The sequence below is a fragment of a genome, unplaced genomic scaffold, assembly GCF_019419815.1.
Source record: "Pyrus x bretschneideri cultivar Hongxiangsu unplaced genomic scaffold, Pyrus_bretschneideri_v1 Contig95, whole genome shotgun sequence".
Lineage (NCBI taxonomy): Eukaryota > Viridiplantae > Streptophyta > Magnoliopsida > Rosales > Rosaceae > Pyrus > Pyrus x bretschneideri.
The window spans coordinates 841,421-864,120 of record NW_025999837.1 but is presented as its reverse complement, the minus strand read 5'-3'; the positions used below and the strand labels follow the sequence as shown (position 1 = coordinate 864,120).

Sequence of the window (22,700 nt, the reverse complement as noted above, 5' to 3'; positions counted from 1 at the left end):
CCAAATGTCCCTATTCTGTGCAGGTTCATGATTTCCAGGGAAGAAGAGAGTGAAAAAGACATCTTGGAAGCCCTTCCAAAGGTGCAAAGAAATCAAGTTCCAGAATGTGTTGAATTGTCCAAAGAACTTTGTACAACAAGAAGAATAATTCAAGAGAAAGAAGTGGCTGGGGAATGTCTAGAATTCATCAAAGAAGATATACTTGAGACAACAATTCCCAAAGAAGTTGGATTTTATGACACGGGACAAGTCATAACTGTCAAAACACCAAATCAGGCTAAATTTTCTAGTCCTACAACTTTCGAAGGGGTGTTTATTCTTGAGTTCATGTCGGAGCACACAAGTAAGCCACCTCCCCGAATTTCAATTTTGTTTTATACTAATATGTTGTTAATGATTTAGTCACCCACTCTAGAATTTAAACAATTACTGGATCATTTCAAGTATCACCTCCCATTCAAAGATCAATTCCATGCCGTGGGCACTAATGGAGCTTAAAAGGAGGTATCGTCCAACTGGAAGATGTTAAAGCAAGCGCTTTTTGGGAGGCAACCCATTTATTCAAATAAAGAAGACCTAGGAATCTTTGGCTCCAAAACCAGATTTGCTCTCTTTTACCCTACTCTTTATTGCTTTTACTTTGCCATAATTGTCATGTTTGTTAGTTGTGTGTTTGATTGTTTGCATGTGAGTCTATGTTTGAAACATTGAGGACAATGCTTGATTTAAATGTGGGGGGTAAACAAATGATTTTCATTGATTTTCGTGGAATTTTATCACCTATCACTTCTAAAGTTGTTACTCATTATTTTTAAGTGTTTTTAGTGTGTTTGAAGTGTTTTAATGTTTCCTATAACAGAAAATCTGAAAATTTGAAAAACAAAAATTGAAAAAGAGTGTTTGAAAAACACAAAAAGAGTTGTTTTTAGAGTCGTTTTTGTTTTTGTGTGTTGTGTCTTAGGATACCTTACAACACAATGATGAAGATTTGGTTTTTGTGTGTTGTGTCTTAGAACCCTTTAACTAAACATCAAGTGTTGTTAATACTCTTTTTTGCAACTTTTCGGTACACTTCTATCTTGCTAATTAATGTTTTTTAGTGAAACATATCTCGGTGGAATTAAATATATGACGGGGTTACCCAATATTGTAATAATCGTTGATCAGCAAGAAGAATATACAACTCTTTGAGAAAAATGGGCTCGTTGGGAAGAAAGATGGAGTGCGGCATGTCGAGCACATGTAACGCACAATAGGGTTTCTTGTGCAGCGGATCTCTCTCTCTCTCTCTCTCTCTCTCTCTCTCTCTCTATCTAAAGATATCTAGAGAGAGATGTGAAAGTTTTACCCGAGTCTTCGTCCATAATGGTACGGAACAATAGCTAAATAATTTCTGCTTCTTTTTTTCCTATTCTTTTTTAGGACAACCAAAACAACTTAATAAATCAAAGAAAATAAAACATGAGCGCTTTTGTGTACACCCAATTTACTCTAGACATCCAAAATTATACATATACTGAAAGGCATCGGAAAATCACAGTTCATTTTGTGAGAGAGTGCACTGTTCATCAACAGTGAAATGGCGAATATGGCCCTGCTTGATCTCTTTCCACGTAGCATCGTCATCAGCGCTCCTTTTGCTTAGGTGTACACGTGTTGTCATCGTGGATTAGGAGGGAATGGAAAATAGCTTTTGCATCTGGTTCTAGAAAACACTGGCCATTGCCTGCACCAAAACCCGAAAACCACGAGATATTCAAGTTCTGCTGCCGATTCACTGTTGAAGTAAGCTATTTATTTCAATTTTTTGATCTGGTAATTTTGATAGGTATTACGGAATTAGAAGCAAGAAGTTGATGAATTTTTTGTTTTATTTTATTTGATTGATTTTATTAGGATGATTCGTGTGCGGCAAAGGGTAAGGCAGCTGTGGAATTTATAGGCAGTGGAAGATTCGTGGCTGCCATTCTATGATGATGTAGGTAAAAAGTTGATTTTCTATTTTTACAGGCTATAGCTACTGTTAACGCTTAAGCGAATAAGTATGGGGCTGGCATTCCAAGAAAAGGTATGTAGAGCTTCTTTTTTACTGTAAATACCCTTTTGGAATTGATTCAATACATGTAGTGTAGCAATATACAACTCTCTGTTGTCTTGCAGTGATCTATGAACAGCAGCAGGAGTCGTTGCTGCAACACGAAACCTAACTTTTGACCATCCGCTGACATCTCTCTGAAGGTTTGTGTATTGTCTTATGTGGAATTAGGATGGTATAAATTTGAATATTTATGATACATGGTAATAGGGAATGTGATTTATCTAGAAAATATAAAATGATCCGTTGTAATTTTGGGTGATTTGCTTCTGTTTTTCGTTTCAGCACATGTTGCTCTTCGTTTTTTGGAATTTTGTTTTTGTTGGAGAAAAGGCTCAAAGAAAAAAACTGTAATTATTTACCTTGAGCATAAAGCGCTTCAAAAGCGGCACACAAAAACCCATAAAAACGAAGAACAAATAGATGAGAAGAAGTAGAATTCATTTTCATTAAAGAAAGTGAGAAATTAACCTTGCTGAATTATACTTCTTGGTTGTTTTGATGAAGTTGGGAAATAAAGGGCATAATAATTTGATTTGGTTTCCCTCTGTACATTGTGTGTTTCTAATGGCAATTTCGAACCGTTTCTTTTCTGTTTCTAAATTTTTATGCTTTATAGGTTTTTTAATGGCACTTTTGAGGAAAAGCATACCAAAGGATACTACTACTGCAATGTCTGAGTGCCCTATCCTTAATATGGTCAAATGGGGGTGCAAATTTCATATTTTTCTTAATATGGTCAAATGGTATGCAAATGAGATTGGGTTAAGCTTTTGGGTTTAACTCTCTCACTCTCTTTGTGTTTGGGTTCCATTTATGGTTTTCGTTCTTCGTTTCTCTATTTCAGTTGTCCTTTGGTTGTAACCCATCTTTGTTATTTTGTTCATTCATCTTTAACTATTATTGGCATATCATGAGGTCTAGAGCAAACTGAGAAATTGAAAAACTTTTGAATACTCAAAGCTTGCCCTGTTAGACAAATAAGGAATATGGTTGGAGTCCTTGTGTAATTGTATATAATATTATTCACTAGCCGTCCTACAGCCGTCCTACCTTGTCCTACCTACACACTAGCCGTCCTACAGCCGTCAAGCCGTCCTACAGCCGTCAAGCCGTCCTACAGCCGTCCTACCTTGTCCTACCTACACACTAGGATGGCTACCTTGTCCTACCTACACACTTGTATCATGTATATATATCCTTGTAATCTTGTAGAGAAAGATAATGAGAAAAAAAGCATTCTCTTCCATTTTTCTACATTCACGTATTAATAACAAATATATTTTTTAGCCTACATACCTTTTTCTACATGGTATCAGAGCAGGTTTATAACCCTAGCCCTAATTTTTTTTTCGGCAGCTTTCTCTGCCGTTCCCATGGCTGACTCTTCTTCTTCCGATGGTGTTTTTTCCCTTCATCATTCCGACCACCCGAATCTTGTCCTTGTATCCAAGAAGTTGAATGGTGATACCTACACATCCTGGGCCCGTGGCATGCAGCTTTCCTTGAGTGCCAAGAATAAACTTGGTTTCATCACTGGCGATATCCAAGAACCTTCTTCCTCCGACGACCCTGATGCTCACGCGGCTTGGTGTCGTTGCAATGACATGATTCTCTCTTGGCTTCTGCATTCCTTGGAACCTGACTTTCAAGAATCTGTGCTTTTTTCCACCTCTGTCCAAGCTGTATGGGATGATCTTCGCGAACGCTTCTCTCAGAGTAATGCTCCACGCATCTTCCAACTCAACCGGGAACTTGCTACAATTTCTCAAGGTTCTTCTTCTATCTCCGCCTATTTTACTCGCCTGAAAGCTCTCTGGGATGAGCTTGCTTCTTATAATGATGGCTGCACGTGCTCTTGCAACGCGAAGCATGACCGTCAACAACTCATGCAATTTTTAATAGGCCTCAACGAATCCTTTGCTGCTGTTCGTGACCAAATTCTTTTAATGAATCCCCTTCCCACTGTTCGTCAGGCCTGTTTCTCGGTGTCTCAAGCTGAAAAACAACGCTCCTTGGGCGTCCTCCGCTCTGTCGATCAACCTGCTGCCATGGCTGTTCGTGGTGAAGGAAAAATTTTGTCCTAGCTAAGAACATGTAAGAACATTTGAATACATATGCAAACTAATAACACTTTAAAGTAGGCATGCATTAAAAAACAATTTATAAAACCCATGACTTTCAAAGCCTAGTATATGGTGAACCATAAGACTCTTTAACAAAATTAAAGAGAATAAGAATTTAGAGATTCTTTACCCTTGAAGCTCATCCTTGATTGCACAAGGGATTCACCCAAGTGGAGGGCCTTCAAGTCACCTCCTTGCTCCTTGGATCTTCCTTGTGATTTTCTCCCTTTTAGTGCTCCTTTTTCTTCTTTGAGGATTTGAGGATTTGTTCTCCAAAACACCAAAAGTTTGGTGTCTCTAAGTCTCCACACCAAAGATGTTGTGTGAAGATGAAATGGATGACTTAGGGAAGAAAGATTACTAGATGTTCCTCCCCTAAGGTGAAAATGAGAGAATAGGTTTCACCCAAATTCAATTAGAAACCCTTAGGGTGAAATGGCTATAAAGATGTCTTTATACCACCTCACAATGGAGTGGCAAACTTGCAATTAAGCCAAGTTCACTACCCTTGAAGCTTATGGCCGGCCATATGTTGTATTTGGGCTTAATTGCCCATTTTGTTTTAGTTGTCATACAACTTAAACATAATGGGCCTTGTGGACCAAAACGTTTTTATGCCCCGAAGCCCAAAACTAACTTAAACGCCCAATACGAACGTTTCGTATAATTAATTAACTATTTAATTAATCTTGACCATTCTTCAATTAAACCATTTAATTGCTTATCCATTTCATATAATTTCTTCACTTATATCTTTACTCGGTGTACGATCCATTAGGTTCCAATTAGCGAGGTAGTGGGCGATGTTACTCTTAACAATCGATTGTGAATTGAAACCACATTTCAATTCTCCCTTAAATTAGTGTTTGCTAATCTTTAGGGCTTCCACAAACCATGGGTGACGCCTAGCAGCATGTCATGGTTACCCAAGCTAAGTAGAAGTGGTTGGAGAACCTATCCAGTTACAACTACAATGCAATACGGTCATTCTCTAATACAATACTCTTAATCACATTGTTTAAGTGATAGTTTGTTTCATGTCTACTATCCAATGTGATACTTCTCTATATGATTCAATTGAATAAGATTTGGAACATCTTCCTTAGTTATATTCATATGCTTTGGCCAAAGACTCTCGAATCATATCTTAGAGTATTCTCCTTCCATCATGGAAGGTTAGAGATCCCTTGTTGTACATTCATATGCCTACATGACTAGATAGCTTGACCCCAACAATGCCGTGGACACTCCAATGGAATGCCGTTGACATAATCAAAGATCAAGGACCTAACCATTAGACATCAATGATCCTCAGGTCAAAGGACTACTTTGCATATTGCAACTATTGAGTTCTCACATGACATGTATGTTCGAACTCTTGTTTGATCGTTGTTCAGTGTACTCGATTACTCTTTCGAGCACCTATGTGTTTGCCTTAGTGTCCAACACCAAATGACTTGAGACTAGTTCATACTCACGCTTGAGTCGACATAACACATGCTAACCTTAGCGGATTGTCAATGCCCAATTGGCAATCCTATGGCTAGGAACGTTTTAGGAATGAACATAAGAGAAAGGTCTCGTTAATTTAACTAACTTAAATCACTTGTCTCTTAGATCAAATACATTCCTTGGATTCCCTTATTGCTTAAACACAAGATACTATAAATAGTGATTAACAATAAGCTTTGCCTTTCTATTAAACATATAAAAGTTTAACACAATAAGTATTCCAAAAAGCTATTACATCAAATGAGTGGCTTTGTGGGCATACTTCCAACACGTGGCCCATCCCGTCCCTCCTCTGCTCGTCCTCCCCTCCACTGCACCTACTACAATTTTGATTATCATACCCGAGACACCTGCCATAAACTTCATGGCTATCCTGTTGGCCATCCCCTCCATGGCCAACCGTGGCGACCACCGCGCCGTGCCACTGCTTCCAGTTCTTCCCACAGCCATGCACCTTCCAGTCCTCCCCGGCAGCCACGGTTTTCTGCTTCCCGGCCCCATAATTTCACCCAGGCCCATCACGTGCAAGGCACCCAGGCCCCCGCCTCCTCTTCTACTCCAGCGACCCACCAAGTGCACGGGGCCCAGCCCACTTTGCATGACTTGCAGCTTGCCATGCCTGACCTCTCTGCCGAGCAGCACTCCCGTGTTCTAGCTGCTCTACGTGACACCACCACCCCTCCTCAGGCCAATGCCGTGCCCACTACTGATTTTGCCCAAGGTTTGTTACCTGTCACCTCTCGTCATGGTCAATGGATTCTTGACAGTGGTGCTACGGATCATATTACTTCTTCCGCCTCATGTTTGGTTAATCGTTCTCCTTCACATTTGGCGCCTGTTTCTTTGCCTAGTGGTGCTTCCGCTCTCATTACTTTTACCGGCACTCTTGCTTTAAATTCATCAGTTACTTTGAAGGATGTTTTATGTGTCCCTAATTTCCGAGTGGACCTTTTATCGGTTGGTAAACATTCAGATGGATTATCGTGTTTCATAACCTTCTTTCCTTCTTGGTGTGTTTTGCAGGACTTGATTTCGAAGGCGATGATTGGTGTGGGTAAGCGATGTGGCGATCTGTATTACCTTGTGGCCCTTACCTCTTCTCTCCCCACCCGTCAACCTCTCTGCAACATCATTACCATCCCCTCCTCCCTCTGGCATAGGCGTCTTGGTCACCCCTCCTCCACTCGTTTGCAAGCTTTAGCATCTAGCTCTCTTAATTGTACTTTTGATTCTAGTCATATTTGTGATGTTTGTCCGTTGGCAAAACAAACTCGTCAACCTTTTCTTTTGAGTTCAATTTCATCAACTTTCCCTTTTGCTTTAATTCATTGTGATATTTGGGGCCCGAATCGTCAATCTTCTCTTTCTGGTGCTCATTATTTCTTAACCATTGTGGATGATTTTTCTCACTTTACGTGGGTGTTCCTCATGAAACATAAATCCGACACTCAACAATTAATTAAGGATTTTTTTGCTTATGTCACTACCCAATTCCGCACTACCATCCAATGCATTCGTACTGACAATGGTGGTGAATTTTTATCTCTTCATAGTTTTTTCTCTGATCATGGGGTGCTTTTACAAACTTCTTGTGTTTATACCCCCCAACAAAATGGCGTTGTTGAAAGAAAACATTGTCATCTTCTTGAAACCGCTCGCGCCCTTCGTTTTCAATCCCATCTTCGTATCAAGTTTTGGGGGGAATGTGTTCTTACCGCTACTTATCTCATCAATCGTCTCCCTACCCATCTTCTCCATCATAAATCCCCATTTGAGGTTCTCTTTTCGAAAACCCCATCTTATGACCACTTCCGCGTCTTTGGTTGTCTGGCATATGCTACCTCTGTCACTCCCACCACCAAATTTTCCCCTCGGGCTCATCGTTGCATTTTTCTCGGTTATCCTCATGGACAAAAGGCCTATACCCTTTACGATCTCGACAATCACCGCATTTTCACTAGTCGAGACGTCATCTTTCATGAAACTACTTTCCCTTATGCCGTTTCTCACCCTCCTATCCCATCCTCTTCGCCTACCCTACCCATCCCACCCCCTCTGGACTTTACATATAACCCACCTTTTCCTGCCCCGATGCCTCACCCTCCTCCACCTTCCTCCCCTTCCACGCCTCTCACAGATTCCCTTGCTGCCCCATTACCCGTTCCTCCCCATGCCCCTTTAGCCACGGACATCCCTATCCCCCCCACTACCTACCAATCCTCCCCTTCCCCGTACCTCTTCCTGTGCCCATAAACCTCCATCCTATTTAAAAGACTACGTTTGCTCGCAGGTGATTCTGCCATCCCACCCATCTTCGACTTCGCAACCCGGTTCTACACAAGGTACGCGATATCCACTTTGTAATTTTCTCTCTTATCACCGTTACTCTCCCAGACATTTTTCTTACATTAACTCTGTCAGTCGGACTGTGGAGCCTTCCTCTTTTGCCGAGGCTGCCACTGATCTCAATTGGCAACGTGCTATGACTGAGGAGCTTCAAGCTTTACATGCTAATGGTACTTGGACTTTAACTTCCTTGCCCCCTGGCAAAATTCCCATTGGTTGTAAGTGGGTGTACAAACTCAAGCACAATTCCGACGGCTCTATTGACCGCTACAAAGCTCGTTTGGTTGCTAAAGGCTTCACTCAGGTTGAAGGTATTGATTATCATGACACTTTTTCTCCTACTGCTAAGATGATTACGGTGCGTTGTCTTCTTGCTCTTGCTGCTAGTCAGTCTTGGTCTCTTCATCAGCTTGATGTTAATAATGCTTTCTTACATGGTGACTTACATGAAGAAATCTATATGTCTCCTCCTCCTGGTCTTCGGCGACAGGGGGGAGAATCTTGTGTGTCGCCTTCACAAGTCACTTTATGGTCTTAAGCATGCTTCTCGCCAATGGTTTGCCAAATTCACTAGTGCCATCATTTCTGCCGGTTTTCAACAATCCAAAGCTGACTATTCATTGTTCACTAAAAAGTCTGGTATTTCTTTCACAGCTTTGCTCATTTATGTGGATGATATTGTGATTACAGGCAATGATGCTAGTGCCATTAATTCTCTGAAGTCTTTTCTCCGTGATCATTTTCGGATAAAAGACCTTGGTGATTTAAAATATTTTTTGAGTATTGAGGTTTCGCGTTCCAAACAAGGGATTTATATTTCTCAACGCAAGTATGCATTAGAGATTCTCAAGGACTATGGTTTTTTGGGAGCACGACCCATTGCTTTTCCTATGGATGACACAAAATTATCTGATAAAGGAGAACTTCTCAAGGATCCTGAAAAGTATCGACGATTAGTAGGTCGGTTAATATATCTCACTATCACTCGGCCGGATATCACCTATTATGTGCATGTTCTAAGCTGTTTTATGCACGAGCCAAGGATATCTCATATGGATGCTGCGCTTCGTATTGTTCGTTATTTGAAGGCTACTCCAGGTCAAGGTTTATTATTTCGTTCTGACAACCAGACCAAGTTAACTGCGTTTTGTGATTCTGATTGGGCAGGTTGCCCTATCACTCGCCGTTCGACTACTGGGTATTGTGTATTCTTGGGCGGTTCTTTGATTTCTTGGCGGATGAAACGACAGAAAACCGTTTCGCTCTCTTCAGCAGAGGCGGAATATAGGACCATGGCAGGTGCTTGTTGAAAGATAGTTTGGCTTCGTTTTTTGTTGAAGGATTTGAACATTCCTTTGGATGGTCCTTCCATTTTATTTTGTGATAATCAAGCAGCGTTACATATAGCTGCCAATCCTGTTTTTCATGAACGAACTCGTCACATTGAGATGGATTGTCACTTTATACGAGATAAGATTGTAGATGGCACAATAGAGACCAAGCATGTGGGTACGGCACAACAGTTGGCAGACTTGTTTACCAAACCTCTTGGGAAAGAAAAGTTTTCGGGTATGTTACGCAAGTTGGGAGTTCTTGACATCCACTCTCCAACTTGAGGGGGAGTGTTAGACAAATAAGGAATATGGTTGGAGTCCTTGTGTAATTGTATATAATATTATTCACTAGCCGTCCTACCGCCGTCAAGTCGTCCTACCTTGTCCTACCTACACACTAGCCGTCCTACAGCCGTCAAGTCGTCCTACAGCCGTCCTACCTTAGCCGTCCTACAGCTGTCAAGTCGTCCTACAGCCGTCCTACCTTGTCCTACCTACACACTAGCCGTCCTACAGCCGTCAAGTCGTCCTACAGCCATCCTACCTTGTCCTACCTACACACTAGGACGGCTACCTTGTCCTACCTACACACTTGTATCATGTATATATATCCTTGTAATCTTGTAGAGAAAGATAATGAGAAAAAAAGCATTCTCTTCCATTTTTCCACATTCACGTATCAATAACAAATATATTTTTTAGCCTACATACCTTTTTCTACATGCCCTTCTGTCTAATGCGCTCATCAAAAAGTCTCATGGCCACGAGGGGAGTATATAAGACTAATGAGGGTCAAGTATCCATATATAAAGCTATAAAAGGATTGTGTATCCAATTATTCGGAATATTAAAAAAGAACAATAATTTACTATTATGAAAGGTTTTGACAATTAGTTTTGAGCCGTGATCCAGATTAGTAGTTTTGGACAAGTAACATATTCTCTTTATTAGAATGATGATTGATATAATATTGTTTAAACCATTATCTGCTTATCACAAAATATTTGAGTGCAATACTAATAATTTCACTGTGAATGAGAACTTTATCTGGGATTTTCTCTTGTGTTATCACTTCTGATTTTACTGATTGATGTATTTCTTGAAGGTGGTGATGTAAGCATAAGAAAAAAAATCAAGTTCTTTAGTTCATTGCAAGTCGGCCCATTGCCAGGTATCTCTCTCTCTCAAGATATTACCAATTAGGTGTATTTATACTCTTATTGGATGTGAATTTTAGTGTAACGGCATGATAACCTATGCATCGTTTGGAGTTTAAATATAACACTTAAATTGTGGGCAAATGTAAATGTGAAAGTGATAAACTTAATCTCATCCATCATTTATTTGAGAGATCACTCAAGTTGTGAAGAAATGTAACTAGCCTTTTTATGAAGATTATTAGCACTTCATGTGCATTTGTATTGCATAATTTTTGTGAAGAATATATTTATCAGCTGAATGTGCTTTAAAGATAAAAAAAAAAAAAAACCAGTTTGTAAAGTAGGAGAAACAGCCAAGTGCCACTGTGTAAGATTCTAGGGACTGCTGAAGGAGAAACGATATTCATCGGGATCACTAATAATGTTTTTTTTGTGTGTATGTATCTCATATGTTGAAGGCACCCTAATATTAGCGGTCAAAATGGAGCAATTTGTCTGGATATTTTGAAAGACCAATGGAACCCAACTCTAACATTTAATTGCAGAGATTGTTGGGATCTGAAAATAAGAAAATGGAGAATGTAGCACCACACTACTACTCGAAATTGGCTTTGGGTAAGCTTCCACTCTCTTCTATTTATAATCTCTTTGAGAAGTGATTTTGGTTGCTGGTTTTGAAAGAGATAATGTCAAATTCATGTATGAACTAAGAAAATAATATGCATGTATAATGAAGTGGAAATTTTCCTAGTATTATTTACATGCATGTTATAAATTTAGTTGTTGATCTTGACTTGGCATGAAGAATGGCATGAAAAAAACTGAAAAACTAGAGCTACTCTACTGTTTATGCATCGAGCAAAGGGAAGGAAAGGAAAAACAGTTAATTTAGTGCTCCCTTTTCTCAGTCACTCCCCATATTTTCTGCAAGCTGAATCGTTCATATCTTGCAAACTAAATAGTTTTTACTTTTTTCTGTATATATTCTGTCTTGCATTCTTTTATTAGTTTTGAAACTATAACCGAGTATATCTTAGCACTACAACTTTCCATAAAGTGGTTCCAATAATATAGTTTCATATAATATACTCTTACACTCTCTTTTACTAATTTTTGTTACACTATCAATCACTTACAGGTCATGCTATTCATAGAATGGTTCGAGGGATTCCAAGAGTTTCATTCATCCAATTTTTGCTCTTTATGTAAAAATTCTTTCAAAAAGCTCAAACATTTTTCAATGTAAATACACGTGAACCTTCTTTAATAATCTCTTATAGCTTTGAAATATATATATATTTTTTTCCATATGGTTACTAATCCTGCAGCAACGCGTGGGCCATATTTCTAGTAATTTACTAAACTTCCAAGTATACCCTTCTTTTACTTTTTATGAATTTATTTTTCTCTCAAGCACCTATTTTTCATTTTCTTTAGACACCCATTTTCCTTGTATTATTAAGAAGGCTTTCTCTTCAACTTGACAATTTTCGCCGATGGCATAATTCTTTGTTCTACATGTGACTACATGGTTGTTTCATTTCATGAACCAAAAATTGCACTGTAATCACACTATAAGTAACAGTCCCGAAGTTTAGATAAGCACGGTAAAGTGAAATTCAACAGTCACATATATGGTGAGTTTCGTACTTAATTATTATAAATGATCCATTACAAGACTTGTACACATTGTCAATTATGTGCATCGTGTCAATGATTTTGTCTTATTTGATTAACTCTTTGAGTTCCACTGTATGTTATGATATGATATATAAATATACAAGCTCTTTATGCAAAAGGATTCTCATTTTTTTTCAAAAAATGGGAATTAGGTGTGGGATCCACACCACAATTGATATTTAACGATCCGAAACATTTATTTTGTAAGTTTCGATTCATAGATCATTTTTGCAAAAATTCAATTTAATACGAATCCCTTTACCTATATAATTATCAAGATAAAATTTCATTGTTTCTTTTATAACAAAGTATTCGTTAATTTCTTTTAACTCAATTTGATGTCTTAAACATTTCTGATTTGGCTAATATTTTGTAAGGATGATCTATGAGGTGCAACTTGAAAAATAGATTGTTAAAGTTCGATGTGGAGTGGACCCTACAACTAATCCATCCCTTTTCTTAAAGGTTTCATACAAATATATGCACATGAAGCACAATGTCAAGAAGCCCGAATAAACTGAATAGGCTGAACTAATCAGGCAAAACAAGAACAGAAAGCTTGACCTGAATACAAAACTAATGTACATACGAGTTTAAGTGCTATTTACGTGTATACTGGTTGCGCGGGCACGGCAAAACTGCGAACATGCTCTCAACGTGACATGAGTTAAGCAAGAGGACTCTGTTGTGCTGTTTTCAACATCTAGCTTCCTAATCACACCCTCGGGCCTGAAAGACGAGGTTTCAGTCCTCCATGTATGAGATTGCAAAGTCCTTAATGCGTTGCTTAATGCGCTGCAGGAAGACACGAAAATATTCACAACACTCGCACAAAAAGTTTAAAACTTAAATGGTAAGTGCAACGTAGATAATTTCTATGACAAACTCCAACTACGACGAGGAAAGAACGAATCACCTTCAATTCTTCATGAAGTACCACAAATATTCTTTTCAGCCTCTTATGTTTCTGCAAGCGACGATATTATTTGACTCAAACCGAAAAGCTCAACAAGATAACATTAGTTATTAGAGAAAGAAAAATTAAACAAAATCAAGAAAAAAAAATTCTGAAACATTTTATGTATTGTTAATACTCCTGAAAATCAAAACACAATGAAAAATAATATAAGAATCTAAATTCTTTTTTCAAATAATAGTTACCACATCACTAGCAACACAATGTTAGCTATTTATATATGATTATAGTATTTGTCCCAAAATTTTCCTTATTCATCAAATACAGATTAATCCAAACACATGCACTACTGAGCTTATCGGTTGGGCTGGGTAGACCGAACTTCAAAGCGCACCGTTCATCTATAAAATTTTCACTTGTATGTTTATTCAAGCCAAATTGGAATGCATGCAAAACAACACTGGGCAAGGGGAATCATGAAAACAAAAGTAAGTACAACTGAAATTGCATAATCAAACTATTACATCTGACCAAGAAGACAGTGAGACAATGTCTCGCTGAATTACTTCACAGTTCAATCATCTACAGACTTTATAAGAATCGAGAACAGAGCATACCTTTTCACATCCACGATATGATTCCTTGACCTGCCCCAATATGTTATAATATTTCTCCGTGCCTTGAGTAACATAATCAAGGTCCTTTCCTAGCTTTTCAAACTCATTCCTACATTAGAAGGAATAAATTGTTTTGAGACACAATTCTGGATAAAATCAACACAAAGCAATTAATCAAACAAGTATTAAAAAGTGAAACAGCATTGCCTTCAAAGAAGTGAAAGGAATCTTCAAATTACCTGTAACTCTCTAGGGTTTTGTTCAACGAGCAATAGCTATCATACTTATCACGATATTCTTGCACATACTCTTCGTACCTAAGATAAGAAAAGGAAAAAGTATAATGTAATTCAGACGTCAAAAACCAGGATTAAATACAACACGGCCAAAGCCTGGTCAGATGGTTTTCACTATTGTAAAAGCTTGAATATGTTCACTTACTGAGAGAGATTATTTATTGGTCCCTTGAGCTCGGGCTCATTCTTCTCATACTTAGAATAGGAACAACTATTCTCATCTGAAGAAGAATCCCTCTTTTTTCTATCAGTGTCATTGCAGTCTGCCACCATTGATTTCTTTCGTACATCAGTCGAATCCACAATTATATTGGATGCATGTCTTTTACTTTCTTGTATGGGGTGGGAAACTAGCCCTCGTTTTGAGTCATGCTGCTGAGGAGCACTTGGGATTGCTTTCTTATTGCTTTCTCCCTGTCCAGCCACACCAATTGCTTGTCTGCCTCCAGCTTCATTCTGTCTAGATTTACTACTAAGACCCACTGTTTTGCTAAACGAACGCCCCAAATCAGGATGATCTACTCGTGATGGGTGTTGCGACTCAGACTGCACAGCTCTCTGTTGAGACCTTGTTAAATCCTCAATGCGATCTTCGTAGTTCCTCTTTTTATTCAAGCCTTCCTGATTACTTGGAAACTTAGAGTTTAAATCTGGAGAGGATGGCCTTCCCGAATCAAAATTTTCCTTTCCTGCACGTTTCACTTTACTGAATTCAGAAACCTGGTTCTCTGAAATGCTCTTTTTGTCATCTGACTGCTTAAAAGAACCTTTTCTCTCAAATTGCTTATTAACTGTTGTTTCCTCAGGCAAGGGCTCACGAAGTTCGCCCAACTCCAAGTCTGAAAACTCTCTTTGGAGTATACTGCCTTTGCCATTAACGACATGGGATGCGGCTGCACCATTTCTGCTATTATCCTTTGGTGAAGAACCCAGTAACAGGCTGGAAACTTGTGCACTTCCCTTGATCTTTCCAGCCATATCACCATCTTTCTGGTAGTGGGGATCCAAGGGCACTGACTGTTTGCCTCGGGTACCACCTTCCTTAGAATTTCTTGGAACCTTTCTCTCATTAGCATAACCGTCCTCATTTTGAGTATCTCTATGAAATTTATCTTTTTGCAAGAGGAAACCGTCATGCATTTGAGAGCTCTTTTCAGAGTACTTCCTGCCGTGCCCTAAACTCTCTGCATATCTATCTGGTCTTTCTGCTGAATCAGGAACCTTTGTCTGTAAATTATGATAAAAAAACTGCTGACTTGATTGTTTAAACTCTGAAGTGTATCTGCCAGAAAATGCTTGGTTGCACGCCTTGAGTGATCCAGATTCAATATTCCCATCCCTATCATCTCTATCCATCATTTGAGAGACAGGGTCCTTATGAGAGCCTTCAACAAGTCTATCAGGAGACAAATTGTGAGAAGCCTCTGAAAGATGGACACCTTTACCCGCAGAAATAGAAGATTGCCGTGATATTTCTGTTTTTAATCTTTTATTGTGTTCAGATTTCTCATCAGTGTGCTTTACCTCAGAACCTCGTTTGGATGTACCTTTAGATATCTTCTCAGAACTGTCAGACTGCTCATCCCTGAAGTCATCCTTGGCTAAACTCTCCCCTCCATACACAGGGTCTACCAAACTTTGGCGGCCTTGCAGCTCACCATGCTCAGGTGAAAAGGGTTTTGTTTCTTCAAGAGGTTCACTTTTATTACGATTAGAGTTACTAACTACAGCCAATTCAGCAACCTGATCAGCATCAAGCAACTGTTTTTCAATCTCAACTGCGTCAACTTCAAGATCATCTTGCTTCTCATCAATCCCACTCTGCACATGCTTGCCGTCAGGAGTTCTCCATGGGACGGGCAAAGTAGAAAACCCTCGTTCAGAGCCTTGCAATTTATGTTTCAGTTCTTTCTCATCGTCACTTGCCATAATATCCACATCCTCATCAAAACCTTCCTTGCTATTAGAAGATGCATCACTTTCACTATCACTACTACTTCCACTCCCATTTCGTGCTGAACTTTTGCTTCTGCTATGACTTCCACTGTCACTTCCGGTATCACTGCTGTCACTATCACTGTCACTGGCACTCCCAGTATCGCTAGAGCTTCCTCCTCGTGCTTCATTATCGTCGGGGCCCCTTTTTTCACCACAAAAATCAGGGGAATGCTGTTGGTAATCAATTTTAATCAATGCACTTGAATCCTGACCTACTGTAGCATCCAATCGTTCGTGAACCTGCTCCTCCAACTCATTAGGAGAAACTTTCTCCTCAAAGTGTGGTGCTTGAACAGGCAATTCACGGTTACCACCAGGAGCAGGTTTCTGGCAAAGTTTATCCTCGGGAGAACTGAGAATAAACAAATGCACATTATGACAGACAGAGACCAACAAGAGTGATCAAAATATAATACACCGTGATATAACTTGCATCAATATATATAGTAGAAAACCCTTGCTCAATCCACTGTTAATCAGTTTTTACAAAAGCAGATACAAGTACAAGTACAACAGACTATAATCAAAAACCATAGTTCGTGGATCTTTATTGGTAATGATTGAGCCATCAAAGTAAATAAAAAACATGTACTTTTGAGATATTCTAAATGATCCTAGGTAAAGTAGTTTGGGATCAGAATATCTCGAACAAATTGTACAAAATTTGAAGGCACCAAAATCCTTAAATAGAGAAAAAAAAAAAAAAAAAAAAAAAGAGATGGCATAAGGATATAAAATTCAAAACCCTCAACTACAACTTTCAGATTAAGAATTGAAAACCATTCAGACAGAAAAACCAAAGATTCATAAAACTTAGAATACAGATCAGAATGATTGGAGTTAGCATGCAACACGATATAAATAAATTCTGTGTGACAAACCAAGGAGATAACTTGTAAAGCATCTCCAATGATATTATGCATGCTCAAAGAGAATTTGAACGGCCTAAAGGATGCCCATTTTCCTTCTATATTTCTACAAATTAACTTTAATACTATTGTGTATCAGGAATATATTTATTCCTTCTATATTCTTAGATATTTTGGCTTATTATTGTGTCAAGTCATCTATTTCCTGAGGACCAAGATTCCATACAAGCTAAAAGACAGAGTAACCGGACAACATGTTTGCCACCAATTGACTTGATCATGCAGAGTAAGCCTTTAGTTAAAGCATGAGTAACGGGAAAACTTGTTTGCCACTATTTGACTTGATCATACAGAGTACGCCTTTGGACAAAAAGTAGATTACCTTCCACTTTCAGACACAGGTTTCTTTAAGCTTTCTAACTCCACTCCTGATTTCAAGACGTATCTCCCTGGAGCTTGATAATTAGCAATCTGATGTCCAAATTGAATGAGAAGATATAATATCACTTAATGTTATTAGAATAATAGCATCAAGGATTTCCATCACTTACCTTCTTTATAATGGGCTCAATTTTCTTTATAGAGTTGGGATATGAATCTGCAATAGCTTTCTCTAAATCCTATTAAAAAAGCAAGATCCAGAGAGATAAGTACCAGAAGTAGAAACCAAGACATTGTATGAATTTATAACAGAGTTGCATTTTTTAGAATTCCAGATGCACTATCATAATATCCAAAGTTGTTTGATTGTTTCCCTCACCATTTCTATTTAACATAATTTAGCTTGGAGAAAAAAGTTTTAAATTCCGTCTCTCCTAGCTGCACTCTTACACCCTCCCAACAACTGGCATTCATTTTTATGCTCCACTCAAAGGATTCCTTTAAGCTCAATACTTAGTCTATCATTTACCTTTTATAATGTCTGTAACACCATCAGACCTATAGAACTTTAATCACACCAAACCTTATAAGCAAGGGATGAATATAAAATAATGTATCAGCTTTTAGTACGCCCTGTTAAAACAGTAACAAATGCTGTAGGAAACTAACATGCTGCACAGTTGGCAATAGGAGAATAACTACAGCGTGCTTTGATGAAAATGCTTTTCGAATCAAAGTAGGGGAACACACACTCACACTCGCTCTTAGATATTAGTTTCATTATATGATTGCCTATTATTATGCATGAAAAACAATAGTTCATGTACGACACTGTTGATGTATGCTGGTTTTTTCTCTTGAAAAAGATTTTAAAGTGGTTTTTATGTTTTTTTTTTTCTTTTGAAAAAGATTTTAAAGTGGTTTTCTATTGTTCAAACGGATTGAGAAATAACTTGTTTGTCATAAGAATAAAACTATTTTAGTTATAGTTTGGAATGAAATAAGCATGCAGAGCATAGTCAAATTTATGAAAATCCGATGGTTTCAGAACTGTTTAGGCAAAACTGATTTTCCATATATTGAGATAAATTTGGGTTTTAGGGTACTTAAAAACAGCGACTGCATAAAAATATATATGATATATGAATCTATGATGCAGCTTTTATGGCAAAGCCCAGGGGTTCCCTTAGATATCCTGCATCAGGTTAACTAGAACTCTCTTCCACTCATATTATGTGAAGTGGTGGGATGAGTTATATGTCCTGTTTGGGAATATATCATTTACAGAGTGGAATTTGTCCACTTGGAATAATGTCATGTCTAAAATATATCAACATAATACGACCTTATAAGATTGGACGATTTAACAGTAGACATAAGGCTATTATCAAATATATTAAATGTCATTTATTAGTTCATACCTTTATTCTCATGCCTTTGGGATTCTCCGTGAGCAAAGCAATCAACATACTCAGCAAATCTGTAGCGTTAGCTCCACTATTGCCCTTGCCCACTGTTTCTCGTGGTGCAATACTGGTCCTGATTTGGATTTCTTTATCAGAGCTTGGAGCAGGTTTGTCTTTTTTAATCACTTGAAAGGGTATAATATCTTCCGCACTTGCATGACTCTTCAAATTATTTCTAGTTCTTAACGGAGATGATAGAGCACCGGATTGCTCAGGTGGAGTTTGAAGAGGTGATGATGAGTACTTACCCTTTGCAGTAGTTGTTGATGACACTCCAGTTTTAAATGTAGATTTAGGGGGAGCTGAAAATTCAAATAAATAGACGATTCAATAAAAAATTTAAACTCAAATAAAACAACTTCAAAGCTGTAAGCCTGGAAGAAGAAAGAATTTAAAATAGTGAAAAGGAGGGAAGAGGGATAGTGATGAGGATTACTTTGGCTGGGGATAGTGACAAGGTTAAATAGATGGGGCAATTGTAAGAGAACTTTTATGTAAAAGCTTATTGTAATGAGCTTGGGGAAGTATAAGAGGAAACCTAGAAGCTTGATATTAGGGTGTTCCAACGAAATAGTTTTTCTTGTATGGACAGTGGCACAAGATAAGTGTCTAATTGTGGATCATTTAGGTAGTAGAGGTATGGGTCTAGAGAATCACAGCATCATGTGCAAAAAGGCACAAGAAACAGCCGACCACCACCCCAAAAGAAAAAAAGGTTAGAAAATAAAAGCTTCTACAAGGCTCCACTCACCTTGAGGCGGTTCAACTTTCTGCTTCTTAAAGGGGGGCTCTTTCTTTCGTTTGAAATTCCTCCAAGGTTGATTAGCTGGAAACAAATGAGGTATCAGATACGTTAGTTATGTAGTTCATGTTGTGAATATCACGTTTAAGAATGGGAAAAACAGAAAAAATTCGGAAATGGAAAACAAAAAAAAACAAAGATAAATAACACCAAGAATTTACGTGGTTCAGCTATGCGCCTACATCCTCGGAGCAGCAACAACAAACTTTCACTATATCAATAATGAGTACAATGAATAATCTTGTCAACCCTCTAGTGTTAAGACTTGGAAGAGAACCTGAAAGAACAAGAACAAGAACAAAAAAATGCACTCTTACCTTTTTTTCTTTTCTCTTGCACACATTTTGCCCTTACATTATTCTCTCATTCAAACTCCTTGAGTGGTATACAACTTATTGTTTTGCACAATAAAGGTGTTCTTTAATAAGGATTACTAATCCTAATTGGAACCTAGTTATGAATCCTTCTCCAATTGAGAAACCAACTCCAATTGGGAAAACAACTCCAACTGGGTAAACAATTTAATCCTCTAAGACTATAATTCCTAATAGACTTAGGGCAACTCATCACGGGGTGGAAAAACCCAACAGTTCAGTAGTTTTAGTTGTAATCTTTCAATAAAAATAAAAAAGTAGCAAACAGTAGTTAACTGAACATATACGAACAGCAGCCGTTTAAACAAAACCAGAAGAAAAAAACAATTAAAAATTTTCATTGACATATAACACATTAATGTTTTTCAATTTAGACTATGCGCTAAAATTTATCGATCCTCATGTGCATTTCTAGCTAGTTCAATCTGATTTTCTTATAAGGCAATGTAGACTATAGTGGAAAACTTTACATTAATTACACATTTCAAGTTCAGTGTTTTCCTACTTCGCACTAAACTACTAACTTCTAGGCAAGTAAGAAATTGACTGTATTATACTGAAAATATGAAAATATATGAAACTCAGATTGAAAACCTTACCAGTTGTAGTATCATATTGCTTTAACTGATTCTTCGTCTCTGTACATTGTTCTAACACAATGGCCCTGTTTTCAGAAACAAAAAACAAATTAAATGGATAAGATAACAGTCGGAACAACTCAAAGGCATAACACAGTTGACGGTTGCAACACAACAGACTTCAACCTTCTGATAATTGTACTAAAAAAAAAGTCTTGAAACTAGTCATGAAATAAAAAGCATCAAATTAATTTTAGTAAAAATAATGCAACTAATGGGCAACCAGAACTACACAAGAATGATGGCAATTGAAGATACTATTAGCAACTAAGTACCACCAAAAATAGTGTTCTATATTGCAACCTCCCTGAAGCAGCCAATGCAAATGCAGTTAAAAATATTTAATTGTGCCAAAGCAAAAGAAACTGAAGAAAGAATATGCCTATAGCTATTGAATAATGAAAAAGCGAGGGAACTCCACAGTGACAATCAGACTACTTACTTGCGGGATTTATTCTTGTGCTCAGCTTCCTCTGACCACTGTTTAAAACGGTTCTTAGTTGACTCATCTAAGATCCGATGCACATTAACTTTGCGCCATGCAAATCCTGATTCAACCAGCAAACCATTTCCACCTTCACCACTTTCATGCTCTTCATAAATGTCACAGAGATCACCAACTTCCTGGTCCCATGTAAATGTAAACTCCTTCCCACCCAGATCAATAACCTGAAGCAATATTGGACCATTCAAAACAATGATAACATTAAGATTAATCTCTGCATCTAGATTAACTAGTATTAACAAAATTTCCAAATGTTCCAATGGAGAGACTTAAAAGAACTCAAATTTTATTATCTGGGCAGGTAAACTATAGCAAAAACTCCGAAAACATCAACCTTGCCAAAAGAATAACTTCAAAGAAACCAAATTAGTGGACAAAGTAATAATTCTGCATAAGAGTAACAAATTGCCCCAAAAAGGAACAAAATTTCAACTATACAAGCAACACCAAACCGACGGTTGAAAAAATATAGGAACAACTTCAAATTAAAAACAAGCCACAATACTCCCAAGTGAAAAAATACCCCTGAAAATTAAGAGAAATATAAAGAACCTGGTGAAAAGTTGAAGGAGATGAGCAAAGTCCAAAATTTCTTCTCCATGAAAAACCATACCGAAAAACTTGAGCAATGCGTAATTGAAACACAACCCAGAGCCGCACACAAGCAAATCACAAACACTACGAAATCCAAAACCCAACGAAATTAGCAAAATTTAAGCAATCCCCAGTTCAAATAACCCCAAGACACTCACATTGCCGAGGGAGTTATTAGGCGACGGACCGAACTTGATGCGGGGCGCACCACCTTGGTCTTCGACGCGCTTGATCTCTTCCACCAAGTCCGGCGCCATACGAATGATCACAGAGAAAGCAAGTGGGTTACGCCCGGCGACTAAACTTAACTGCTCTTCCACGGCCGGCGGCGCGGCGGCTGCTGACGTATTGGAGCCTGAGTTGCGGCCTCTGGGATTGGAGCCTCCTAGGGAGAGGCGGCTGGTTTGGGCGGAGGAGCGGAGGGGCGGAGGGAAGGAGGCTCGGCCAGGCTTGGCGGCTCCGGCTCTGCGTCCTGAGCCGCCGCCGCCGCCAACTCGGCCGGACTTGGATGAGTACATTGGCGAGAGTTTTAGGGGCGTGACGGAATTGGCGTGGAATTGGAATTGGCCTTGAATTGGGGTTCGTGTGAATTTGCTTGAGTCACAAACAGAGTTCACCAAGGGAAAAGAAATTAAAAATTAAATTGGAAATATGTTCCTTTGGACTCGTGTTTATGTGCCTAAGTCGTCTTTCCCTTTTCGAATCACAGCAACTTACATAAGAAGAGTTAATCTTATGATAACATTTCGATTGGATAATATATTGCTATATAAAAATAAACTTGCACGTAATGATACGTTATTGATCAAAAAAAGTTCATGGGTTGGTGCACTCGTTCCAAAAAAACCATAATAAGTCGACCATATATTTTCAAATAAATATGTATTAATCACATATAAAATAAGGGGTTTTATCATAAATGGTTTTTGAAATTGACCGATCTTATTAAGATAGTGTCTAAAATTAAAAATCGATCAATATAGTCTCTGAA

The 22,700-nt window shown here is 38.3% G+C and overlaps 1 protein-coding gene and 1 long non-coding RNA gene across 5 annotated transcripts; one reads left to right on the top strand and one right to left on the bottom strand.

The window, feature by feature from the left end:
* The first annotated feature begins 1,606 nt into the window (after positions 1-1,606).
* Positions 1,607-11,876, top strand: LOC125473747. Of its 4 annotated transcripts, XR_007255561.1 has the most exons (7): positions 1,607-1,785; positions 1,897-2,068; positions 2,161-2,238; positions 2,715-2,805; positions 10,519-10,584; positions 11,032-11,188; positions 11,712-11,876. It is a non-coding gene; the product is annotated as an uncharacterized LOC125473747 (long non-coding RNA). The 4 variants fall into 4 exon arrangements; XR_007255560.1 differs by lacking the exon at positions 1,607-1,785 and having other exon boundaries at positions 1,841-2,068; XR_007255562.1 differs by lacking the exon at positions 1,607-1,785 and having other exon boundaries at positions 1,841-2,068; positions 2,715-2,841.
* Positions 11,877-12,639: 763 nt separating this feature from the next.
* Positions 12,640-22,228, bottom strand: LOC125473746 (dentin sialophosphoprotein-like). The gene is made up of 12 exons (XM_048577005.1): positions 21,868-22,228; positions 21,053-21,279; positions 20,572-20,636; positions 19,548-19,622; positions 18,752-19,098; positions 17,501-17,569; positions 17,332-17,420; positions 14,228-16,432; positions 14,026-14,103; positions 13,787-13,895; positions 13,170-13,220; positions 12,640-13,048 (listed from the first exon to the last, which is right to left on the bottom strand). Exons 1-12 carry the CDS (start codon positions 22,225-22,227, stop codon positions 12,998-13,000), a joined length of 3,726 nt encoding a protein of 1,241 aa, XP_048432962.1. The 5' UTR covers position 22,228; the 3' UTR covers positions 12,640-12,997.
* Between the last annotated feature and the right edge of the window lie 472 nt (positions 22,229-22,700).

Bases quoted from the DNA above. Each gene is read 5' to 3' on its own strand.
- LOC125473746 (XM_048577005.1), bottom strand. From the start codon at position 22,227: ATGTACTCATCCAAGTCCGGCCGAGTTGGCGGCGGCGGCGGCTCAGGA. The intron at 19,623-20,571 runs GTAAGGTTTTCA...ATTTGTTTCCAG, and splicing joins GCAATATGATACTACAACTG to CTAATCAACCTTGGAGGAAT. The intron at 13,896-14,025 runs GTAATTTGAAGA...CTTCTAATGTAG, and splicing joins AAAACCCTAGAGAGTTACAG to GAATGAGTTTGAAAAGCTAG.